Source organism: Dasypus novemcinctus, chromosome 10 (assembly GCF_030445035.2).
Source record: "Dasypus novemcinctus isolate mDasNov1 chromosome 10, mDasNov1.1.hap2, whole genome shotgun sequence".
Taxonomy (NCBI): domain Eukaryota; kingdom Metazoa; phylum Chordata; class Mammalia; order Cingulata; family Dasypodidae; genus Dasypus; species Dasypus novemcinctus.
The window spans coordinates 75,782,496-75,806,110 of NC_080682.1; the positions used below are offsets into that span (position 1 = coordinate 75,782,496).

General features: G+C 41.7%; 1 protein-coding gene across 2 annotated transcripts in view; it reads left to right on the forward strand.

Moving 5' to 3' along the window:
• SERGEF (secretion regulating guanine nucleotide exchange factor) overlaps positions 1–23,615 on the forward strand; it is a 295,047-nt gene that overhangs the window by 162,329 nt on the left and 109,103 nt on the right. For both annotated transcript variants that reach the window (XM_058305664.2, XM_071218152.1), the window contains exon 10: positions 21,144–21,180. In XM_058305664.2, coding sequence (XP_058161647.1) covers positions 21,144–21,180 — 37 coding nt within the window. The remainder of the gene's footprint in view (positions 1–21,143; positions 21,181–23,615) is intronic.

Sequence of the window (23,615 nt, forward strand, 5' to 3'; positions counted from 1 at the left end):
CCATTGGGCCAAGTCTACTTCCCTCTGTATTTATTGAGAGCTGCAGTGTAATCTACCATGTGGTCCATCCTGGAGAAAGATCGATGGGCACTTATGAAGAATGTATAACCTGCTACATTTGGGTGCAACATTCTGTATATGTCTATTAGGTCTAGCTTGTTTATCATATTGTTCAAGTTCTCTGTTTCATTGTTGATCTTACATCTTTTTTTTTTAAAGATTTATTTAATTTATTTCTCTCCCCTTCCCCCCTGTTGTCCGCTTTCTGTGTCCATTCACTATGTGTTCTTCTGTGCTGATTGCATTATGCGGCAGCACTGGGAAACTGCATCTCTTTTTTGTTGCATCATCTTGTTGCATCAGCTCTCCGTGTGTGCAGTGCCACTCCTGGGCAGGCTGTGATTTTTTTCACACAGAGCAGCTCTCCTTGCGGGGAGCACTCTTTGCGCGTGGGGCACCCTTACATGGGGGTGCCTCTGCATGGCATGGCACTCTTTCCGCGGCAGTACTGCCCACGGGCCAGCTTACCACACAGGTCAGGAGGCCCTGCAAATTGAACCCTAGATGCGACGGTTTGCTCGGTCGGTAGAGGTGGGGTCTGGCTGCAGACGAGGGGTCGGTCCAGCTCTGGACGAGGAGTTGGTCCCGCTTGGGACGAGGGGTCGGTCCCGCTTGGGACGAGGGGTCGGTCCGGCAGCAGACGAGGGATCGGTCTCACAGGGGTTGTGCGGTTCGGCTGACGGGGTCGCCCGGCGAAGCAGGCGACGAACTGGGGACAAGGGAGGCCAGGCCCTTGTCGGGGGCTCTCAGGACTGGAGGGCAGACCGTGGAGACAAGGTAAACATGCAAGTCCACTTTATTGAGGGAGAGGCAACAGTTTTATAGGGGCTGGGGAAGGCTGATTGGTCGAAGCCACGCCCTGCTCTGATTGGTTGCCGGAGAAAGGTCAGTAGGAGGTGCTGGATGGGGGAGGGGTGGTGGTTAGGGATTGGCTGTCGCTGTTGCTGGGGGAAGGGGCAGGGTTTAGGGATTGGTGGCTGCTGTTGCTGGGGTGGAGGGCAGACTGGAGTTTCCCGCCCACGCCTGGCTGTTGCTGCTGTCGGGGGGAGGGAAAAGGGCAGACTGGATTTTTCCGCCCACGCCTGGCTGTTGCTGCTGTTGGGGGAGGGGAAAAGGGCAGACTGGAATTTTCCGCCCTGCGCCTGCGCAGGGAGAAAGAAGAAGAAGGGTACTGCCCCACAGGCATCGTGTGGCGCCATCCGGGAGGAGGGGCGGCCGCGGAAGCATGGCTGCCGAGAAGGGGAGACCCGAGGGCACTCTGTGCCCATGCCGAGCTCCCTTCAGGGGTGGCGGTGAGTCCGACCAGCCACCCTATTATGGGGGCAGCGGCTTGGCCTGCCGCGGCTGCTCCCCCGCCAGGCCAGCAAACCATACTTCAGCCCGAGGGGTGACCGCACCTGGACCCTCTATATGGTAGATGAACGCTCTATCAGTTGAGCCAAGTTGGCTTCCCTGATCTTATGTCTTGTAGCAGTTTGATATGGTTATGAATCCCAAAACTAGATATCAGATTATGTTGTAATCTGATGTGTACCTGGGCGTGATTGAGTTATGATTAGAGTGTTGAGTCCCCACCCCTGGGTAAGTGGGGACTCACAGATAAAAGGCATGGCAAAGAACAAAGTTGAGGGTTTCTGATGTTAGAGTTTTGATGTTGGAGTTTAATGCTGAAGACTTAAGCTGGAGCCCTGAGAAGTAAGCTCAGAGAGGAAAGAGAAGCCAGCCCCAGGAAGAAAGGAACCTTGAACTCAGAGAGAAGCAAGACCCTGGTAAAGAGGAACCCAGGAAGCCTGAACCCTCACAGCCATCAGCAGCCATCTTGCTCCAACACATGAAAATAGTCTTTGGTGAGGGAAGTAACTTATGTTTTATCGCCTGGTATCTGTAAGCTCCTACCCCAAATAAATACCCTTCATAAAAACCAACCAATTTCTAGTATTTTGCATCAGCACCCCTTTTGGCTGACTAATTCATGTCTAGTTATTCTATCTAATGATGTGAGTAGTACATTGAAGTCTCCAACTACTATTGTATAGATGCCTGTTTCTTCCTTCAGTTTTGCCAGAGTTTGCCTCATGTATTTTGGGGCACCCTGGTTAAGTGCATAGATATTTATGACTGTTATTTCTTCCTGGTGGATTGTCCCTTTTATTAATATATAATAGCCTTCAGTATCTCTTGTAACTTTTTTGCATTTAAAGTTTGTTTTGTCCAATATTAGTATAGCTACCCTGCTCTTTTTTGGTTACTGTTTGCGTGGAGTATATTTTTCCCTAACTTTCACTTTCAGCCAGTTTGTATCCCTGGGTCTAAGGTGAGTCTCTTGTAGGCAGCTGATGGGTGACTCATGTTTTGTCTTTTTTTCAATCCATTTTGTTAGTCTGTATCTTTTGATTAGGAAGTTTAATCCATTCACATTCAATGATATTACTGTAAATGCGTATTTACTTCCATCATTTTATTCTTTGTCATATCTTATTTTCTTCTATCTTTTTACTCTTTTGGCTATCTTTTTTGCTATTCTTATCTTCTGTACTCTCCTCCAAACTGCTGTCTCCATATTTTTCTTTCAGGCTGTAAGGTTCCCTTTAATATTTCCTGCAAAGGTGGATTCTTTTTTACAAACTCTCTTAGTTTCTGTTTATTTGTGAATATTTTAAACTCACCTTTATATTTCAGGACAGTTTTGCTGGATAAAGAATTTTCGGCTAGCAGTTATTCTCTTTCAGCATCCTAATTGTATCATATCACTGTCTTCTTGCCTTACAGTTTTTGATGATAAATTCCCACAGTCTTACTGGGTGTCTCTTGCATGTAATGTTTGTCTTCTCCTTTGCTGCTCTCAGAATTTTCTCTTTGACATTTGACATTCTGAGTAGCACGTGTCTTGGAGTAGGTCTATTTGCATTTATTCTGACAGGGGTATGCTGCACTTCTTGGACATTTAAGTTCATTTCTTTCAAGAGAGTTGGGAAATTCAGCCATTATTTCCTCAGATACTCATTCTGCTGCTTTTCCCTTCTTTTTCCATTCTGGAATTCCATGACACATATGTAGTTGCATTTCATGTTATCATTCAACTACCTGAGCCTCCACGCATTTATTTCCCATTTTTTTTCTCTCTTTAATTTCAGCTGTTCTGTCTTCTTTTTAAAAAAATTTAATTTAATTTTAATTATCTTTTTGAAAGTTAATAGATATCACAGAATGTTACATTAGAAAACATAAGAGGTTCCCATATACCCCACTCCCCACCCTCCCACCCCCATCATTTTTTTAATTGTCTTTTTTTTAAAGAAACATAAATCACAAAAAATATTACATTAAAACACCTAAGAGGTGCCCATATACCCCTCCACCTCCCTCACCCCACTCCTCCCACATCAATAACCTATTTCATCATTGTGGCACATTAATTGCATTTGGTGAATACATTTTGGAGCACTGCTGCACCACATGGATAATAGTTTACATTGTAGTTTACACTGTCCCCCAGTCTATTCAGTGGATTATGGCAGGATATATAATGTTCAACATCTGTCCCTGCAGTATCATTTAGGACAATTCCATATTTTGTCCAATATTAATATAGCTACTCCTGCCCTTTTTTGGTTATTATTGCCAGTAAGATTTGTTTTCCAGCCGTTCACTTTCAATCTCCTTGAATCCCTGGGTCTAAGATGTGTTTCTTGTAGACAGCATATAGATAGGTCCTATTTCCTTGCCCAGTCTTCCAATCTGTGTCTCTTAACTGGTGAGTTTAATACTTTGACATTCAGTGTTATTACTTTCAAGGAATTACTTATATTAGCAATATTTTCTTTGGATTTGTGTTTGTCATATTTTGATTTTTTCCCCTCTTTTTGTCTTTTTAGTTGTTCTTACATTCTCTTCCAACTGTCTCTCCTGTTTTTTTCTTTCCTCTGCAGAACTTCTTTTAGTATTTCTTGAAGGGCAGGTTTCTTGTTGGCATACTCTCTTAGTTTCTGTTTATCTGTGAATGTTTTGAACTCTCCATCAATTTTGAATGCTAGCTTTGTGGATTGAGTATTCTTGGCTGGAAAGTTTTTTCTTTTAGTACCTTGCTTATGTCATACCACTGCCTTCTTGCTTCCATGGTTTCAGATGAGAAATCAGCACTTAATCTTATCGAGCCTCCTTTGTATGTGATGATTCTCTGGCTGCTTTTAGTATTTTCTCTTTGTCTTGAACATTGGCTAATTTGACAAGTATATGTCTTGGGGTAGGCCTGTTGGGATTTATGCTGTTTGGGGTGCATTGTGCTTCCTGGACACATACATCCATGCCCCTCAATAGCTTTGGAAAGTTTTCAGTCATTATTTCCTTCAATACCTCTTCTGTTCCCCTTCCCTTCTCTTCTCCTTCTGGGATGCCTATAATGTGTATGTTTGTGCATTTGTGTTGCCATTCAGGTCCCTAAGTCCCTGATGGATTTTTTCTGTCTTTTTATTGATCAATTCTGCTATCTGTTTGATTTCAGATGTACCGTCTTCCACATCACTAATTCTTTCCTCTGCCTTTTCAAATCTGCTGTTATTTGCTGAGAGTGTATTTTTGATTTCTTGGATTGTGCTATTCATCACCATCATATCCATTATCTTTTTGTGTATGATTACAGTTTCTTCTGTATGCTCTCCAAGTGTTTTCTTAGTATCCTTAATCTCTTACTTCATTGAATTGGTCCTTGATACATGTTTTGAGAGCTTTAATTAGTTATTTGATGTTCCACTCCTCTTCCTGGTTTTTAGTTTGTTCCTTAGATTGGGTCACGTTTTCCTGATTATATGGTTTGTAGTTTTTTTGTTGCTCTCTGGTCATCATTTTATCTTGGTGCGTTTATTCAGTTGATTAGCTGCTTCATCTAGTCTCAGGGTTTAATTAGTTGTTATTTTTGTGTGCATATTAAGTCTTCTCTTTGTCACTTTGTTCTTCTTATTCTATTTCCTTTTTGTTGCCTAAGTTCCTTTGAAGAAAAATATTTGGGTGAGAGAAAGCAAAAGGGGTAAGAAATGAAAAAGTTTTAATAGTAGTATTGATAGTAAATGTTAGCAGAAGTACCATGTGAGATTTAGGAGAATGGATATTAAACTCTTGTAACATGTGTAGAGTTATAACAGTAAAAAAGTGGAGTATCAATAATGAGATAGTAAACTGAATATGGGGAGGAATATAGTATGAATTAAAAGGCCAGTGTGGTCAGCAGAGAGGGAAAGAGAAAAGAAAGGACAATAATATAAAGAGTGAATAAAAGATAAAAACAGAATAGAGGTATTAGATATAAAAAGTCAGAAAAATTGGGGGCTAAACAAAGAGAGGTGGAATCGAAGAGAAACCACAATAAACTGTGGAGAATAGAAAGATGTAAAGGAAAGGGGATAGGGTTGGTTGCCAAAATCAGTACACAGAATAGAAGAAATTGAGGATGAGGAAGCACAGCAAATAAGAAATGCTACCTGCAGCACCTAATATAAAAAAGAAAAAAGAAGGAAAAAAAAAAAAAAGAAGAAAGGGTCATGGGAGGATAAAGAGAAAGGAAATACAAGAAAACAACCCAACAAAAAAGACCAGACAAGGCCTCAAGTAAAGAGTCTTCTTTGCAATTGAATAAACTGCTTAGGAGTCTGACCTTCTCTCCGCAGGCAGCAGAAAGGCTGTGTGAGGGGTCCCCTAGGAGATTCAGATGGGTCCCTGATGAACCAAGTCACCATAGAAAATAATGACTTTTAATTTCTTGAGAGAGAGCACCCACACTTTGCCAGGAACTCTAAATATGCTGTTGGAAGACTGCAAAGCACATCCTACTGTCCCTCTCCCTTAGGTGTGCTACAGGGGGAGCTAGTTAATTTTCTGACTCCACCTTCTCCTAGATCAAGTTTCCAATCCTGGGGCATTTAGGTAAATAAGGCTCTCTCAGCAGATTCACCTCTCCTCTCTTCCTAGGCTCTCACCAAGTCAGCTGGTATGCTCCTCTGAGCTCAGGAAAAGGGAGGGGTACCAGAAAATTGAATCTGCACTCCTCAGGCTGTTCTGTCTTCTTTATCACTGATTCTTTCCTCTATTATTTTGCGCCAGCTGTTGTATGCCTCCAATATATGTGTATGTGTGTGTTTTAGGAGGTACTGGGGATTGAACCCAGGACCTTGTACGTGGGAAAGGTGCTCAACCACTAAAGTATATCCACTCCCCAATGAGAGATGGTTTTTTCACTTGTTTGTTTTTGTTTTTAGGTGGCACTGGGAATCAAACCTAGGACCTTGTACATGGAAACAGGCACTCAACTGTGTGATCTACATCTGCTCCCCATTGAGAATTGATTTTTTCATGTCTTTGTTTTTGATTCTAGGTGGTACCAGGGATTGAACCGGGGACCTCATACATTGGATGCAGACTCTCAACCTGTTGAGCTACATCCGCTCCCCTCTAATGTGTTTCTTCGGCCCCTGAGATGGCTCCCTTGTCTGTTTGCTCATTGTTTATTCTCATTGTTTGCACGCATTGCCTACTGGTTGTTTTTTTGCTATTGTCTCCCCATTGCCTTGTTGTTTTGTTTTGTTTTGTTTTTCTTTAGGAGGCAACAGGAACTGAACATAGGCATTCAACTGCTTGAGCCACATCTGCCCCCTGCTTGTTGTTTTTTTCTTGTTGTCTGCTCATTGTTTTTGCTCGTTGTCTGCTCATTGTCTGCTCATTGTTTCTTTGTTTTCTTTAGGAGGTACCAGGAACTGAACCCAGGACCTCCCATGTGGGAGGTGGGTGCTCAACTGTTTGAGCCACATCCATTCCCTCTAATGTGTTTTTGATCTCACCTATCATGTTTCTCATTCCTATGATCTCTGTTACTTTTTTATTCAAGTTTTCAGATTCTCTTTTGTATTCACTCAGTGTCTTTTTGATGTCCTTTATCTCTTTAGTCTTATTGTCTTTCAATTCATTAATTTGATTTTGGAAAATTGTTTGCACCTTGTTGATTATCTCAAATCCTGCATCTCTTTTGGGACTTTGATATATTCCTTTTCTTGGATCATTCCTTCCATTTTCTTAGTATGGCTTGTCATTTTTTGCTGATGTCTAGGCATCTGATTAGGGTGGTGACTTTACTCAAATACTTGATTTCTCTCTCTTTAGTAGAGTTTTAGTGGTGGGAGGCTGTGTTTTACTGCTATTCTTTGTCCTGGTTTAACTTGTTCTGGGTCTTTAGGATTGTCCCTGTTAGCTATTTAAATCTGGGCCCCAGACCCAGGATTGGGTTGCAGACCCACTCCCCAGCGCTTTGTGGAAGGACACTGTAAAGACCGAAAATGCCTCTCTTCCTTTCTTTTAATTTCCTTATGTGCACTTCTTTGGTCTGTCAGCAGATGGCTCTCTTTGGCAGCCTTCTCAGTTCAGTGCCTGGTCAGAATGTGTTTGCTGCAGTAGGGACCAGAGCAGTGTGTCAGAGGTTCCTGCCTGGAGGCTAGGAACCTCTTAATTCAAACTCTCTCAGAGGCAGTTCTCCAACCTTTGCCTGTAGCCCCTCCCTTTTCCTGAGTAGGAAATAATTCCACTCCCCTTTGTATCCTTCACAACCAGTTCTGGTCAGTAGAGGGAGATTTGAGAGAGTCGGATCTCTTTAGTCCCTTGCTAGTTTTCAAGGTGAACAGTGGTGTAGTTCCACCCGGCCTGGAAGGGCTCATGGGACACAGCAGACCAAATATATGGGTTAAAAACTGAGTCAGCCTTAGGCTGTGTCCTTCTCTCTCCCCTTTCCTGGAAAGGTAGATCCCTGGGGCCCCTTTTTTCTGTAGTCTTCTGCTCAGCCCGAAGCCTGAGAATTCAAAAGTGTCTGTAGGGTATAGAAGGATGCCAGCATTTGCAGTTGCGGCTTTTAACTCACAGTTTTGCATCTCAGTTCTTTTCCTTTGCCCCTATCTCCTCTGGGTGGTGTCCAGCCTTCCCTTGGTGTTCTAAACCCTAAAAGATTTTTTTTCTAGGCTGTTTCTGCTTGTCCCAGCTATATTTCTGGGAGAGAAGGGAGTCCTGTGTCCTTCTAGTCCACCATCTTCCCAAAAGTGTCCAAGGATCATTTTTTGAAGTCTTTTTCCAGTTTGTCCAAAGTCCAGTCTTATTCATTGATGGCTTATGGAATTTTATCTTGCTCCCTTTGGTAGACTATCATTTTCTATTTCTTCATCTTGTAATCGTTTCTTGCACACTGTGTGTATATATATATTTATGGAGGTACCAGGGATTGAATCTAGGGCCTCATACATGGGAAGCAGGTGCTTAACCACTTGAACTATATCTTTTCCCCTCAATATTTTAATGTGTTTACTCTGGGATTTAGTCCTTGAGTTATTTGTTCCTTAAATTTGTATCCAGCTAGTTATATGTCAGAGATTTCCTTGAGTGCCAACAAAAACAAACATACTAATGCAGAAAACACATTTTACGGACATTGGAAATGGACTCTGCATTGGTTGCTACTCTCCTTTAGAGTTCACCCTTCCTGTGAAGATCAGCCATAGGTGAATGTGAAGGACATGGTCTCCTCTGTCTTCTGAGCCTGCCTCCTGTCCTGGGCTTGTGCTTGCTTGTGGTCTTAGGAATTCCCTTGTTTACAGGAATTCTAATGTTCTTTCAACTCCCTGTGAAATAGACTTTCTCCCCTTCCTGGGTGTTCTCTGGGGCAGGGGAGGTCTTAGAGCAGTTAATCCTTTGCCTTAGGCCATTTTAACTTAATTGTTTCTTACACTGCTATAGCTATAAGCAAGTTGCTTCTGCCTGCAGGATAAAATGTGGGAGGGTGAGCCAGAGACCAGTTTCTCCGTTGATTCTCTCAGGCTGCCACCCAATGATTGTCAAAGACATATATACACTCTAGTATGTGCTTAGGGCTTACCCTTCTCGTTCCAGAACAGGGCCAGAGATCCACAGTGAAAGTGCAAACTGGCTCAACACCGTTGGGAAGAGGGTGTGAGGGACCAGCAAGAGCGCCAGGAGTTTCTAGAGGTTTTAAAGCTGCATTTTCTTTTGTTGGCATTCACCCAGGAACTCTTCTACTCTTTTCTGGATTTCTGAGGAAGAAGGTGGCTCTGCCAGTTTTTCCTAGTTGTTCAATAATTCTGAAGGGGCATGGCACCTTAGAGCATGTTATAGGACCATCTCAGTTGACTGGAAGCCTCTAGTGTTCCTTTGTTGACATCCCAGGAGGTCCACATTCTGTTCTTGTAGATCTGCTCTCTTCTTGCCCTCAGTGTGCATCTCAGAGCCTATCTCTAGCTGGACTGTACTGGCCATTCCCATACTTCTGCTTGCTTGGGATCATGTATTTCCTGTGCCCTGATTTTCCTCTTAGGTTTCTCACTCCATCATGCTTCCACTTGGGCTGTGTGGCAGACACTACTACAGGACAGGCACTCTATAGATGTCTGAGAGACTGTGGTGCCTAGCACATGCACAGCCATGATTAGACATCTCATATGTGATAAGGGCTGTGATACTTAGTTCTGTGGAGTAGCCTGGGTGGAGCAGCTGGCTCTGCCTGGAGAAGTTAGGAAAGGCTTCACAGGAAGGTGATGTGTGAGCAATCTTAAAGGATAAGCAGGAATTAGCTAGGTCGACAGTGGAAGAAAGGAAATTCCAGACAGGAGGAAGAGCATGCATGAAAGCCTGTAATCACATGATGTTCTTAAAAACTATATAATAAGAAGAGTAGAAGTGTAGGAGAAATGGGAGAGTAGGAGAAATGGAATATGTTATTTAGGGTTGATGGTTCATGAGTAGAAGCAGTGGGAAGTGAGGCCAGAGAGGTGAACAAGGCCTTGCTTCTAAGCTCCTAGTCAGCCACACTGAGAAGTTTAGTTTCCTCCAGTGCTGGGAGCTTGCGAAGAGTGTTAAAGAGGGGCATCACATAGTCAGATCTGTATGTAAGAGAGATGATACACAGGGCAGGGAGGGGGTGAGTTGACTCAGTTGCCCTCTGCCAGTTTTGTCAGACAGATAGGACAGACAGTGTTATCTCCTTTTTACACCTTGAGGCTTGAGAGGTGAAATGCTTTTCCAAAAGTCTCAGAGCCAAAGTGGAAGACCTATTACTCACCTGCTTCCTGGCTCTGAATCTCTTTCTTCTGGACACACTGCCATTGTTAACAGAACCTTCTTGAAATCTGTCTGCAGCTGGGCAATGAGCAATGGTGATGGAAGTGATATGAAGCAAATGGTAATTGATGCAATCTCATTGAAGGAGTGCAGTGCTGCGATTTTGTGGCCCGTGGCATTCAATCTTCTGACCTCTATGTCTTCTTGCCAATGCACAGATAGCAAGAAGCAGTGGGGAGCTTTGAGTCTCTAGCCCCACATTGATGTGACAGAATCCATTCATCACTGTCTTGCTCACTAATTCACAGCAGCATGTGCTGCCTGATACCAGCATTTGTTGGTGGCTTGTTTCTGAAAGTCCCTGTTCCTTAAGTCTGGTCAGCCCTGCAGTCCACAGCCCAAGGTGAACCCTGGAAGCCAGAGGCAGGCCCTTTTTTTTTCTCTTTACATTTTATAATTTGAAATAATTTTGTTTTTTAAAAGTGAAGGTAATATAGGTAAGTAAGGAGGCATTAGTTTGGAGATCAGGCAGACCTGGGTTTTAGTCTTCCTGCTACCACTTAACTAGCTTTGAAAGTTATTTAATGTTCATGAACCTCAGTTTCCATATCTCTAAAATGAGGGAAGTTATACTTACTGGAAAAGATCATGATGCTTAAAATGTGACAATGTTTATGAAGTACCTTGGCACAATGCCATGTCACAATACAAGTCTTTACTATGTGGTATTTTTCTTTCTTGCTGGTATCACAGCCATCAGCATTGCTACCACCATGGTTAAAGAAAAGCCAGGAAATAATGAACAGAAGAAAAAGTGTCTTATAATTTTACACCATGATGCAGCAGCTATTATGATTTAGTTATATTTCCTTCAATTCTTTTTTCCTTATTTTCTCTTAATATAAGATTTTATAGCATATTTATTTCATAGCCAAGCAGGTTTTCTTTTTTTCTTCCTCTCTGTGGTGGGATCTGCATTATTTGTTTACCTTTTCTTATTTTTAATAGATTTTTTCTGACTATAAGAATAGTGTATAAAATTCAGTGATGAAAAAAGAAAGAAAACCATATTCATAATGCCTATCTCACCCTAAGCCCAGAGACAATCACTATTAACATTTTTTTGGTAAAGATTTATTTATTTATTTAATTTCCCCCCCTCCCCTGGTTGTCTGTTCTCCGTGTCTATTTGCTGCGTCTTGTTTCTTTGTCCGCTTCTGTTGTCGTCAGTGGCACGGGAAGTGTGGGCGGCACCATTCCTGGGCAGGCTGCACTTTCTTTCGCGCTGGGCGGCTCTCCTTACGGGGCGTACTCCTTGCGCGTGGGGCTCCCCTAAGCAGGGGACACCCCTGCATGGCGTGGCACTCCTTGCGCGCATCAGCACTGCGCATGGGCCAGCTGCACACGGGTCAAGGAGGCCCGGGGTTTGAACCGCGGACCTCCCATGTGGTTAGACGGATGCCCTCACCACTGGGCCAAGTCCGTTTCCCGCTATTAACATTTTGATGTATATCTTTTCCAGTCTTTTTATTCATATTTTAATATATGTTTGATCATATTATATATAAAATTTTATGCATTCCTTCACTTCACGTGTTTTTCCATTATCATAAGCATCGTTTTCTAAGGCTGCATAATATTCTGTCAGATGGCTCTATCATAATTTACATAAGCATTCCCTTATTGTTAAATATCTAAGTTTTTTCCTAATTCTTTTTAAGAGATTAAAAAAATTTTTTTAAAGATACATAGATCATACAAATTGTTACCCTAAAAAATATAAGAGGATCCCATATACCCCCACTCCCCACCCCCCACCCCTCCCACATCACCAAGTTCTTTCTTCAGTGCGGCACATTCATTGCATTTGATGAATACATTTTGGAGCACTGCTACACAGCATGGACTGTAGTTTACATAGTTTACACTCTATCCCAGTCCATTCAGCGGGTTATGACAGGATATATAATGTCCTGCATCTGTCCCTGCAATATCATTCATGACAAATGCCCCCATATCATACTTCTTCTTCCCCTCTCCCTGCCCCCAACAACTCCTGTGACCAGTGTCTCCACATCAATGATACAGTTTCTTCCATTGCTAGAGTCACAATAGTTCTATAGTAGAATACCAGCAAGTCCACTCTAATCCATATTTTACCCTTCCATCCTGAGGATCCTGGGATGGTGATGTCCACTCCACCTCTAAATCGAGAGGGGGCTTAGATCCACATGCTGATGGATGGTGTATTAGTTAGGGTTCTCTAGGGAAACAGAATCAACAAGAGATATCTGTCAATAATATGCCATTTTATAAGAGTCTTTCAAGCAGCCGTGGGGATGCACAAGTCCAGGTTCCACAGGCAGGCTGCAACCAGGGGTTCCAATGAAAGTCCAGTGAAGGTTCTTGATGAGTTTTGGAGATGTTGGATGTCCAAAGACAAGCTGGGAAATTCTCTCTCAATGCTGGAATCACTTCCCCTTTTAAGGCATTCAGCTGATGGGATTAAGCATCACTCATTGCTGATGGCAGTCTCCCTGATTGATGTAATTGTAATCAGCTATCTATGATCTGCCACTGCAATAAAGTCAATAGTGACTGAAGTCCATAAATGCCGTTGTATTACAGTTAGCCCGGTGCTTGCTTGTCCATCCCTTGTCAACTTGGCAACCATACATATTACCTTAAACCATGCTTAGTCTCTAAGTGAAAACAATAACAGACATGCACATATATATATTTCTGCCTAACAATGTTCACCTCTCCTGCATACAACTGGAAACACATTAATTCCGTACAGAATAGGGTGCAAGTTCTTGGGTAATATTCACTCTCAAACTTGACATCCTCAAATATTATGACATGAATCTGATACAACTTGTTATATGATAAGGGAAAAGTTTGGGGAAGAAGACAAAGAAATATGTTTGTGCACATATACAATCATCATCATCATGAAACAAAGAAGAAAGATTCATGACCGTTATAGTCCTTGGTTCTGTAACTGGTCACGTGGTCGAAGTTCATATTTATCACTACCTTCTTCCACTACCCATTCCATGTTTCAGTCACTCACCCAAACAAACTGTTAGAGCCCTTTCCACTCCCTGGAGCTACAGCTTTGAATCCAGAATTTCTGCTTAGTGGGCCCGTATCAATAAATTCTACTTGATCTAACTTAATATTCCTTCCACCATTATCCCATACCCTTAGTATCCATTCCACACATATTCCCCTGATTTCTGTCTATAGAAATTAGAACATTCATGCAGTTCTTTCTGAGTATACCTTGCTTCCTCATGGGTCATGCTTTGTATTTCACCTTTGGGGGCTTGTTGTGATTTTAGTCTAGTAATAGGTCTTGAAGACAAGAGAGGTGGTGGGGGTGGGTAAGGAGAAGGATTAGAAATGCCTTATAAGCTCCTGACCTCAGGGCATTCCTTTGCATTTTCTTCTGGTGAGACAGGATTAATCTCTTCAGGCAGGGGTTGGAAGGCAGTTTCCTCAGGGCAGACTAGAGGCTCCACAGTACCAACTGGAGTTTGGCTGGTATGTGCGTCAAGGGCTGGGAGGAGGTCCAGACTGCCTGGAGCAGGCTCCAGGCTGGATGATACAAGGTTGACAAGATGTGGTTTGCACAGGGTAGGCCATAGCAGGTTTATCTGGTAAAGTCTGAGCAGAATTCAGGGTTCCAGTGTCTCCATCAATATTTTCATCATACCAGATGTCTCTATCCCAATTCTCTGGATTCCACTCTTTTCCAATCAGTGACTTCACTTTAACTGCAGAGACCCTGTGGGGTTGAGATTTTAGTTTCCTTTGTAACTCCACTACTAGCACAAATGAGAGTCTGAATTACGTTCTCAGATATTTCGAGCCTATGGCTACTGGAGACAAGGTTTTCTTTCAGAGCACACATAGAAACTTTTGCATCATTCATATGGTGTTTATGTTTCAAATTTGAAGCCTTTAACTCATCTCTTTCTTTTGTAACAGTATCCAGAATATCTAGGCGGAGCCAGCCAACATCATTATACCATTTGACTCCACAAAACTCTGTTAAGCTATTGAAAACACTCTAACCCAGATCCTTGCTTCTTATAAGCATGGAAGTATGGGAATCCAGTGATGCTATTTTGCGTATCTTGACTGCCAGCTCACACCATGGACTGTTAGCAGCCTCTTCGTTATTGGAAAGGGAGTCGTCAGTACCCCTGAGTCCAGTTAGAGTAGAGAGCCAATTGCAAAAACTCTCAGAACCACCTCAGACACTCCATGTTTAAGACTCTGTTTCTCAAGAACCACTCCCAGTACCAAGCTGTATTAGTTAGGGTTCTCTAGGGAAACAGAATTAACAAGAGATATCTGTCAATAATATGCCATTTTATAAGAGTCTTTCAAGCAGCCGTGGGGATGCACAAGTCCAGGTTCCACAGGCAGGCTGCAACCAGGGGTTCCAATGAAAGTCCAGTGAAGGTTCTTGATGAGTTTTGGAGATGTTGGATGTCCAAAGACAAGCTGGGAAATTCTCTCTCAATGCTGGAATCACTTCCCCTTTTAAGGCATTCAGCTGATTGGGTTAAGCCTCACTCATTGCTGATGGCAATTTCCCTGATTGATGTAATTGTAATCAGCTATCTATGATTTGCCACTACAGTAAAGTCAATGGTGACTGAAGTCCATAAATACCCTTGTATTACAGTTAGCCCAGTGCTTCCTTGACCAAACAATTGGGCACAATTACCTGGCTGAATTGACACAACAGTCTAACCATCACAGATGAGATTCTTCTGCTTGCAGTTGTAGGCACTCTCAGTTCCCTGGTATGGTGGTTGACCATCTTCACCTCTCTGGTAGCTGACCTGGGTAAGTGCAACAAACCAGAGAATAGGAGTTGCAACTCTGCTGAGCCTCAGGGCCCAGCTGGCACATGGACAGTCCAGAGATTCAAGTAGCCTAGGCATACACCAACCCCATTGCCAACCACAGGTTCAGTAGAAGTGACAGAAGAAGCATGTGTAGAGTGGTCACATCTGAGTCCAACTCTATCACATTCAGGAGCACAAATTTCAAAGTCGGGCCCACTGGCAAGGCACTGAACTCCAGAGCCATTTGCCATGACTGTGGGACCTGTGTGTCTCCATAGCCCTCAGGAGCACCAGTACCTGGGTTTGTATCTACTTTGGCTATCTCTGAGATCCTGCTGAGATATGTGTAAGCATGATCCCTCTGTTGATGTCCTGACTCATTTTGAAGTCTCTTAGCCATATAAACTCATTTGTCTTTACCATTTCCCCTTTTATTCAAGGTCTTTTTTCTAGTTGTATCATCAGCTGGTGCTTGGTAGTAATCCCTCGGCACCAGGGATGCTCATCCCTGGGAGTCATGTCCCACATTAGGGAGAAGGTAATGCATTTACATGCTGAGATTGGTTTAGAGAGTGGCCCCATTTGGGCAACATGGAGGCCCCCAGGAGGTAACTCTTAGGCACCCTGCAGCTCTAGGCCTAGAGAAATTTCAAGCACACAGGCTCATAAGCACAGTCATCAGTATCAAGGGCCCATCACTGAACCATCCTTCTCCACTGGTCTTTGCCCTTGTACTTGGGAGATTGTTGCTGCTCCACTGGGATGTGCAACAAAGATCCCCAGAATGGGAACTCAGCACTCCCTCAGTTGTTGTGTGAAACTCTGCCCGCTATGTCAATGCCCAATGAACATCCAAACATATCTATATACCCTATATGCATGCCCTGGAGAATGTCCTCCCTCCTATGAATCCCCCATCAATGACACCCCACATCAATGCTCCTCCCCTGCCATAGTTGAACCCCTCTGTGATCCAAAACTTCTTAAAAAATGAAGTCTAATATAACCAAATTCAATTAATAGAAAAATGAAATAGTAATGATAGGCTTAAAGATTAGAAATAGAATACATAATAATTTAGAAAAAGTAATATAAAGTAAAAAATAAATTGGGGTATTGAAAAATGAAAAATAACAAAAAAAATTTTCTTGATCTGCCTTTCATCACTGTAATAGGTGTCGCCCTCTATGTACAGTGGCAAGGCAGTCTCTTCCATTTCTTCCTTAGCGTCTACATCCTTTTTTAAAAAAAATTACGTCTTCAAAAAATGTTTAGGTCACAGTAAAATTTGTTCCCTGCAGCTTTTGCAAGCCAAAACAGGGTCAATAAAAGGATTTTGTCAAATACCTTTTCTACATGAATTGAGGTTACCATGTATTTTTTCCCTCTTTGTTCTGTTAATGTGATATATTACATTGATTTTCTTTTATTAAACCACCCTTGCATACCTGTGCTAAATCCTCCTTGATCATGGTGTACACTTCCTTTGATGTGCTATTGGATTTGGTTTGCTAGTATTTTGTTGAAGATTTTTGCATCTATATTCATGAGGTTTATTGGTCCTTAGTTTTCTTTTCTTATGGCAACTCTATCTGGCTTTGGTATGAAGGTGAGTTGGCCTCTAAGAATGAGTTAGGAAGTTTCTCTCCTCTTCAGTTTTTTAGAGGAGTTTGCACAGGATTGATATTAATTATTCTTGAAATATTTGGTAAAATTCACCTGTGAAGCCACCTGGCCCTGGATTTTCATTGTTGGGAAGTTTTTGATAACTGACTCAATCTCCTTACTAGTTATTGGTTTGCTGTGTTATTTACTTTCTTTTTGGTCTGTGTACGTAGTTTGTGTGTTTCTAGGAATTTGTTTTGTCTAGGTTATTGAATTTGTGTGCAGTTGTTCATAGTCTTCTCTTATAGTCCTATTTATTTCTGTAGGGTTGGTAGTATGCCTCCTTTCATTTCTTCATATTAGTTATTTGTGCCTACTTTTTTTCTTTCTTAGTCTAGCTAATGATCTGTTGATTTTATTGATCTTTTCAAAGAACTAACTTTTCATTTTGTTTATTCTCTGTACATTATTTTTATTCTCTATTTCATTTATCTTGACACTAATCTTTATATCCTTCCTTCTGTTCCCTTTGGATGTACTTTGTTCTTCTTTTTCTAGATTTTCCAGTGTTGAGCTTAGGTCTCTGATTTGAGATCTTAATTCTTTTTTTAATGTAAGCACTTAGAGCTATACATGTCCCTCTCAGAATTGCCTTTGCTGCCTCCTATAAGTTTTGGTATGTTGTGTTTTCATTTTCATTCCCCTCAAGATGTTTCCTAATTTCCCTGTGATTTCTTCTTTGACCCTGTTTTGGTTTGCAAACGCTGCAGGGAACAAAATATTAGCAATGGGCTAGCTTTTATAATGGGAATTTATTAGGGGGAAATCTTACAGTTCCAAGGCTGTGAAAGTGTCCAGATCAAGGCATCTCACTGACTTGCAGCTGAGGGTGATTCCATACTCCTGCCATGTGGCAAGGCAAAATGGCAGGTATGCCAGCCTCTCTCTGCTTTCTCCTCCAGGCTGACTTTCTCCCCCAGGTTGACTTTCTCCCTGAACTCAGCTATGGGTGATCAGGCCCAATGACTAGTCTCTCCTGGGTTTCTCCACTGTTCCAGCCTCTTACCTCTTTCTCAGTCTTTCTTGATGTCTCTGTCTTTTTGCAACTGTAGGTGACCCTGGAGTCTTCTCTTACATGGCAGGGTAAAACGGCAGCTATCTTTCTTTGTGTGTCTTCTCCATTTATAAAGGACTCCAGTAAAAGGATTAAGATCCACCCTGGGTCCTGTAATCTAATCCAAAACCTTAACTGAATCTAACTAAAAGGCCCTCCATACAATAGGTTTCCATGCACAGAAATAGATTAGCTTAAAAACATAATTTTTGGTGGTCCACAAAAGACTCAAACCAGGGCAACCCACTGGTTGTTTAAGAGAGTGTTATTTAATTTTCACATATTTATGAATATTACATTTCTTCCTCTATTATTGATTTCCAGCTTCATTCCATTGTGATCAGAGTAGACACATTGCATCATTTCAAAATTTTTGAATTTATTGAGACTTGTTTTGTGACTTAACATATGATCTGTTGTAGGGAATAATCCATGTGTACTTGAGAAGAGTGTGTCTTCTGCTACTGTTGGGCAAAGTGTTCTATACAGTCTGTTAAGTCTAGCTGGTTTAGAGTATTGTAAAGTATTCTATTTCCTTATTGATTTTCTGTCTAGATGTTTTTTCCATCATTGAACATGGTGTATTGAAACCTTCTACTATTAATATTAAATATTAATATTAAATCTGTTAACATTTGCTGCATGTATATTGGGGCTCTGCTATTATGGGCATATATATTTATAATTTTATGTCTTTTTTATTGAATTGAGCCCTTCATCAGTGTATAATGACCTTCTTTGACCTTCATAACCCTTTTAAACTTAAAGTTTCTTTTATGTGATATTAATATAGCTATTCCAGCTCTCTTCTGGTCACTCTTTGCATGGTGTATTTTTTTCCCATATTTTCACTTTCAACGTACCTAATATGTTTGAATTTAAGGTGAATTTCTTGCAAACATATTATTGGGTCATGCATTTTAAAATCCATTCTTCCCGTCTCAGAGTTTTGATTGGAGAGTTTAATGCATTTACATTTAAAGTCACTCTAGTTAACGTAGGACTTTCTTCTGCCAGTTTGCTATTTCGTCTTTGTATGTCTTATACCTTTTTTGACCCCTCAATTCGTCTTTTAATACCTACTTCATATTTATTTGATTTTTTGTATTGTACTATTTTGAGTCCCTTTTATTTTCTTTCTGAGTATATTTTTCATGTCTGTTTTTTATGGTTACCATGGGGTTAAAATTTAACATCCTATATCTCTGGCAATCGTATTTTATTTGATACCAACTTATCTTCAACAACATATACATAAATAGTTCCTCTATCCCTCTCTTCCCCTACTTCTTTTTTTCTAGTTGTAACATCATATATTTGTACATTGTATGTCCAAAACCATTGATTAATTATTGCTTTTTATCCAATTGCATTTTAGCACTTGTAAGAAATAAGAAGTGGAGTTACATAATGAAAAATGCATTTGCTCATGTCGTTATTTTTACCAAAGAAGTACAATACTTAATGAGTGATGATACTGGTAATATTGAATACCACATATGGGCTCTTAATTGCATTTTGGTTTGTTTCATCTGTAAATGGATATAGTAATACTTCCCTTGGAAATTTGTAATGAGGATTAAATGAGCTAGCAGCTCATAGAGACAGACACATAGAAAGTACTCAGCAATTCTAGGTTCCCTTCCCTGGAACTCATATTGGGAACCTTAAGTTTTTTTTTTTTCATCTTGTTAAACTTGACACTTCTCCAGAAATATTTCTGGATGGTTCTCCCCCCACTTAACAGTTTTGTGTGTTTTGTTTTTGTTTATTTGTTGCAATGTCAGCTGACCTAAGCAGAGGTGACAGTAGTATTTGACTACTGTTGGTTATGAATTATAAAGTAGGAGCACACCCAGGAGTACAGAATTGGACCACCTCCCCCCCACACTGCCTCAGAGATTCTCTCTAAGAGTACTCCTCTGCACACATCTTGGGGGAGAGGGGGAGCAGAAGGAGTAGGGGGTTGATCTACATTTTAACTTTTGGAGTATCTATTAGCTTAACTATCAGGGGCCTATCTGAAGAATCTTTGAATGTTACTTCCAAGTGATTTTCACTAGAGAAGAGTGAGAAGCTATAACATGAAGAAAGAAAATTACATGAGAGTCAGAGTGGATCTAGCCTTCATTTTGACACAAACTGTCTTTGAGACCTGAGACAAGTTATTTCTTCTATCAGGACTTCAATTTTCTTGTGATATGAAAAGATTGGACTAGATGATCTCCATGGGCCCTTCCAGTGTTGACATTCCATGTGTACCTAAAACCTTCCTCTTGCCCAGAGCTCAAGTGAGCATCCTGACAAAGGTCACAGGATACTTCTCCAGAATCTAGACTTCCTCTTAATTAGTACCTGGGGAACCATTTGCAGTTTTTTATTCCAAGTCACATCCTTCTGGTAACCGTGAGAACATGTAGAAACTGAAAGACAAGAAGTGTCTCTCACTGAGTAGAAACTAGATTCAGAACCACCAACAAGTGTCTTTTATGTATTAGGTAATTGGTCTTTTATTTACTTTATTTCATTCATTCTTTAATTTAGCAGATGTCAGTTGAGTCCAGGCCTTGTAAAATCCATCTGTGTAGTACAGAAGTGACTGAGACTCATTCCTCTTAAGACACTTGCAGTCTAGTGGACAAACAGGAAAAAATGTTAAACAATTTATTTGCTATAATGGGAGTTTGTGCAAGGTGTCCAATGAAAGGTGTGCCGGAGTCTGTCAACAGGCAGCAGGGAGGGAGTCTCAGTGTACACTTTGAGCTGAGATTTTAAATGCTGAGTAGAGGTTCTCAAGATAAGCAGTCAGGAAGAGGGCATTTGAGCAGAGGAACAGCATGTGCACAAGCCCCAGAGGTATAAGAGAACATATCCATGTTCAGAGAACTTCAGGTTGGTTGTGTAGCTGGAAGGTGAAAGGTGGGAGGGAGACTGGGCAGATGAGAAAGTCAGGCATTTCTCCTCAGATGAGTCTGTTTCCACTGAATTATTTGCTTATTTTTAATCAGTCCAGATGAGAGTGATGGTCTTTTTAGTTCAGTTTTCAAAAGCTATCATATTTCTTGCCTTATCTTTCCATTTTAAAAGTAACACATGTTTACTATAGAAAGTTTGAAAAATACAGAAATGTAGAAAGAAAGGATTAAGAAGTATCATTCAAGGTTTTACTGCATAAAGACAGTTACTTTAACATTTGGTTTATTTGCATTCAATATTTCCTCTACTTCAAAACATTCTAATTATAGTCTTAACCTTTGTATACAGTGCCCTTTACCACTTCCTTCCTAAAATTCACCAAAAATGGATAGCTTTAAATTACTGTGATCAGTTTTTTTTCTTATAACTGAAATATCTGTACTTTTTAACTTCTCTAATATAACTTTTTTTTTTTTAAACAGGTCTCATGTGGATCAGAGCATAATTTGGCAGTGATTGGTAAGTAATTTCTAAACTGAAAAATGGGTTCATTCTGAAACTTATGTGGCAGAATTGGAGAAGAGTTTTGGTTAGCCAAAGGTCAGGGTGTGTGTGGATAGGGAGGAAGGGGTTAGCAGAGTTTCTGGATAATGGCAGTCTTTGGTAAGAAGCCCCTTCTTTAAACACTTCAATCTATATCACTGAGTATCTTTTTAAGGCACCCAAGCTGGTCTACCTGCCTCAGGAAATGGCATTTTCCACATCATGTGTAGAAAGCCACACATAAAAGGGGAACTGAATTGGGCTACTTCTGGTTCTTTGAATATCCCATTTACCAAATTCTTTCCTCTTGGTGTGGCTCTTTCTTTGGGATTGTGGGACACTCCTCACTGCTTCAGAGGTGTGTGTTTCATGGTTCTCAGGAATTCCCAGTTGAACGCAAACCTCCGGTTAATTGATACTTCCATTTAGTTGGCTCTGAATAACCAAGGTTTGGTGTTTTTATAATCAGGCCTATGAGTAATTCCTTCTAGAAGCCTTCTTACTTCCCCAGTTAGACTCCATCTCATTGTACATTAAATAGACTCTAGTGTAGTGCTGGACTCCCTGGGTTCAATTCAGGCTCCCTCTTACTGTGTGCACTTGGACAAGGTCCTTAACCCCTCTAGACCGCATTTTCCTCTTTAAAATGGAGAGAGAAATTGCACCTACCTCAAAGGGTTGTTGGGAGGATTGATATATAAAGGCATGTAGAACAGTGCTCAACTCCAAGTAAGGGCTTTAGGAGTGCTAGTTATTACCTGGTGTCATTATTCCAAATAGTTATCTTCCCCTGGGTTTTAGTTCCCCCATCAGTAAAATGGAGGGGTTAAAATAAGAAGCCAAGGTTCCTTCCAACTCTATTTTAGGACTCAGTTAAAACCCCATCACTGGCTGCCTTGTGTTGGTGATTTCTGTTCCTGTCCTCTTCTTTTTCCCAGCCTCTGACTTCAGGTTTCTGAAGGACAAGGCCCCTGTGTTTTTATCTTGTTTCCTGCCTATCTATAGCACCCAGAGCAGTCCCTTGCACTCAGTAGAAACTCTAGCATTCTTTTCTGAATTGACCTCGACTGGCTCAGCTGCCCCAGGTGGCAGCAGTTTGAAGCACTACTTTTCAGGTCCAAGCCTGAGGTGCAGAAGAGAAGAGGCAGAACCAAAGACAGCAGAGGGGGGAAGCTGCCAGCCAGCAGATGAGGTGGGGAGTAAAAAATGCTAGAGTTAGAGAAGGATCAGGAAAGCATAATGTCAACCTGCATCCTTTGCAACAGTACCAGATACTTTATACCGGAACTGCTCCAGCCTGGGAGTAATTAAGAAAAGCTAATCAAAAACTCAAAGGCAGTGCCGAGTATGTTGCTTGCTGCTACTGCTGCTACAAGGCTGGAAGAGGTTAGCTTCCTCTGGTACCAGCACAAACAAGGAGATTGCAGGGGATCTAAATATGTAACAGCTCCAAATCCAGACAATGGAGGAGCCAGAGCTAGTGGGTGGGCAGGCCGAGCTGGCAGAGGCAGCCTGAGGCTATAGAAAGAGCCCAGACTCTGTAGGCAGACTGCCTTGGTTGAAACTGACTCCATCCCTCTCTGAGAGCTTCTGTTCTTTCCCCCCTCATCTATATAATGGGGATCATGAATGGGAAGCACCTGGCACATAGGAAGTAGACTATATATATATATTAATAATTTCTTTTGTTTCCCCTTTCCCTTGGTGATAGTGGTGATGGGAGAGTGGTTTAAGAATGGCTTATTAGTGTACCTGCTTTTGTGCAGTATTCTTTGTTGAGAGAGAGAAATGATAACTTTCTGGAAGGGTGTATCTAGCATTACCCAAATGAGGAGGAGGCCTCAGAGGCGGTGCAGTGGGAGATCAGGCATGCTGGTGAGCTTCTTGAGGGTAGACCTGTTATTTTCCGTTTTGTCCCCAGTGCCTGGCTCCCAGTCTGCTAAATGAATAGGTCCAGAGCCAAGAAAGGCAGCCACAGTCTCAGGACTCTGGCCATGTCAACCTGCCTGTGAACTGGGAGCCAAAGACTTCCCTCACCCTCCACTGAAGGCCCTCAGTGGGTGCCCTGCAGGGTGCAAGCTTTGCAACAGGAAGTGACAAGAAGCCTGCTGTTAGCTCTGGCAGGAGGCCAGCAGGAGGGAGACAAACTGGAGGAAGGGAAGGGTTCTTACTAGCTTAAGCTATGTTTCTCACAGCTGCTCCTCCCCCAGCCCTGCTGCCATTGCCTCCTTTAGACTAATTCTTCTGCTCTTGGTCTGATTCCCTGAGTTCCAGCCCCTCAGTGCCTTGTGCTGTGTCCCAAACATGATAGGCATAAAATATTTACAGAATAGACAAATATAGAATATAAAGATAGGGAATATAAAGATCTCTTGAGAGAATTGGTGGCTCCCAAAGGGGGAGGACAATCT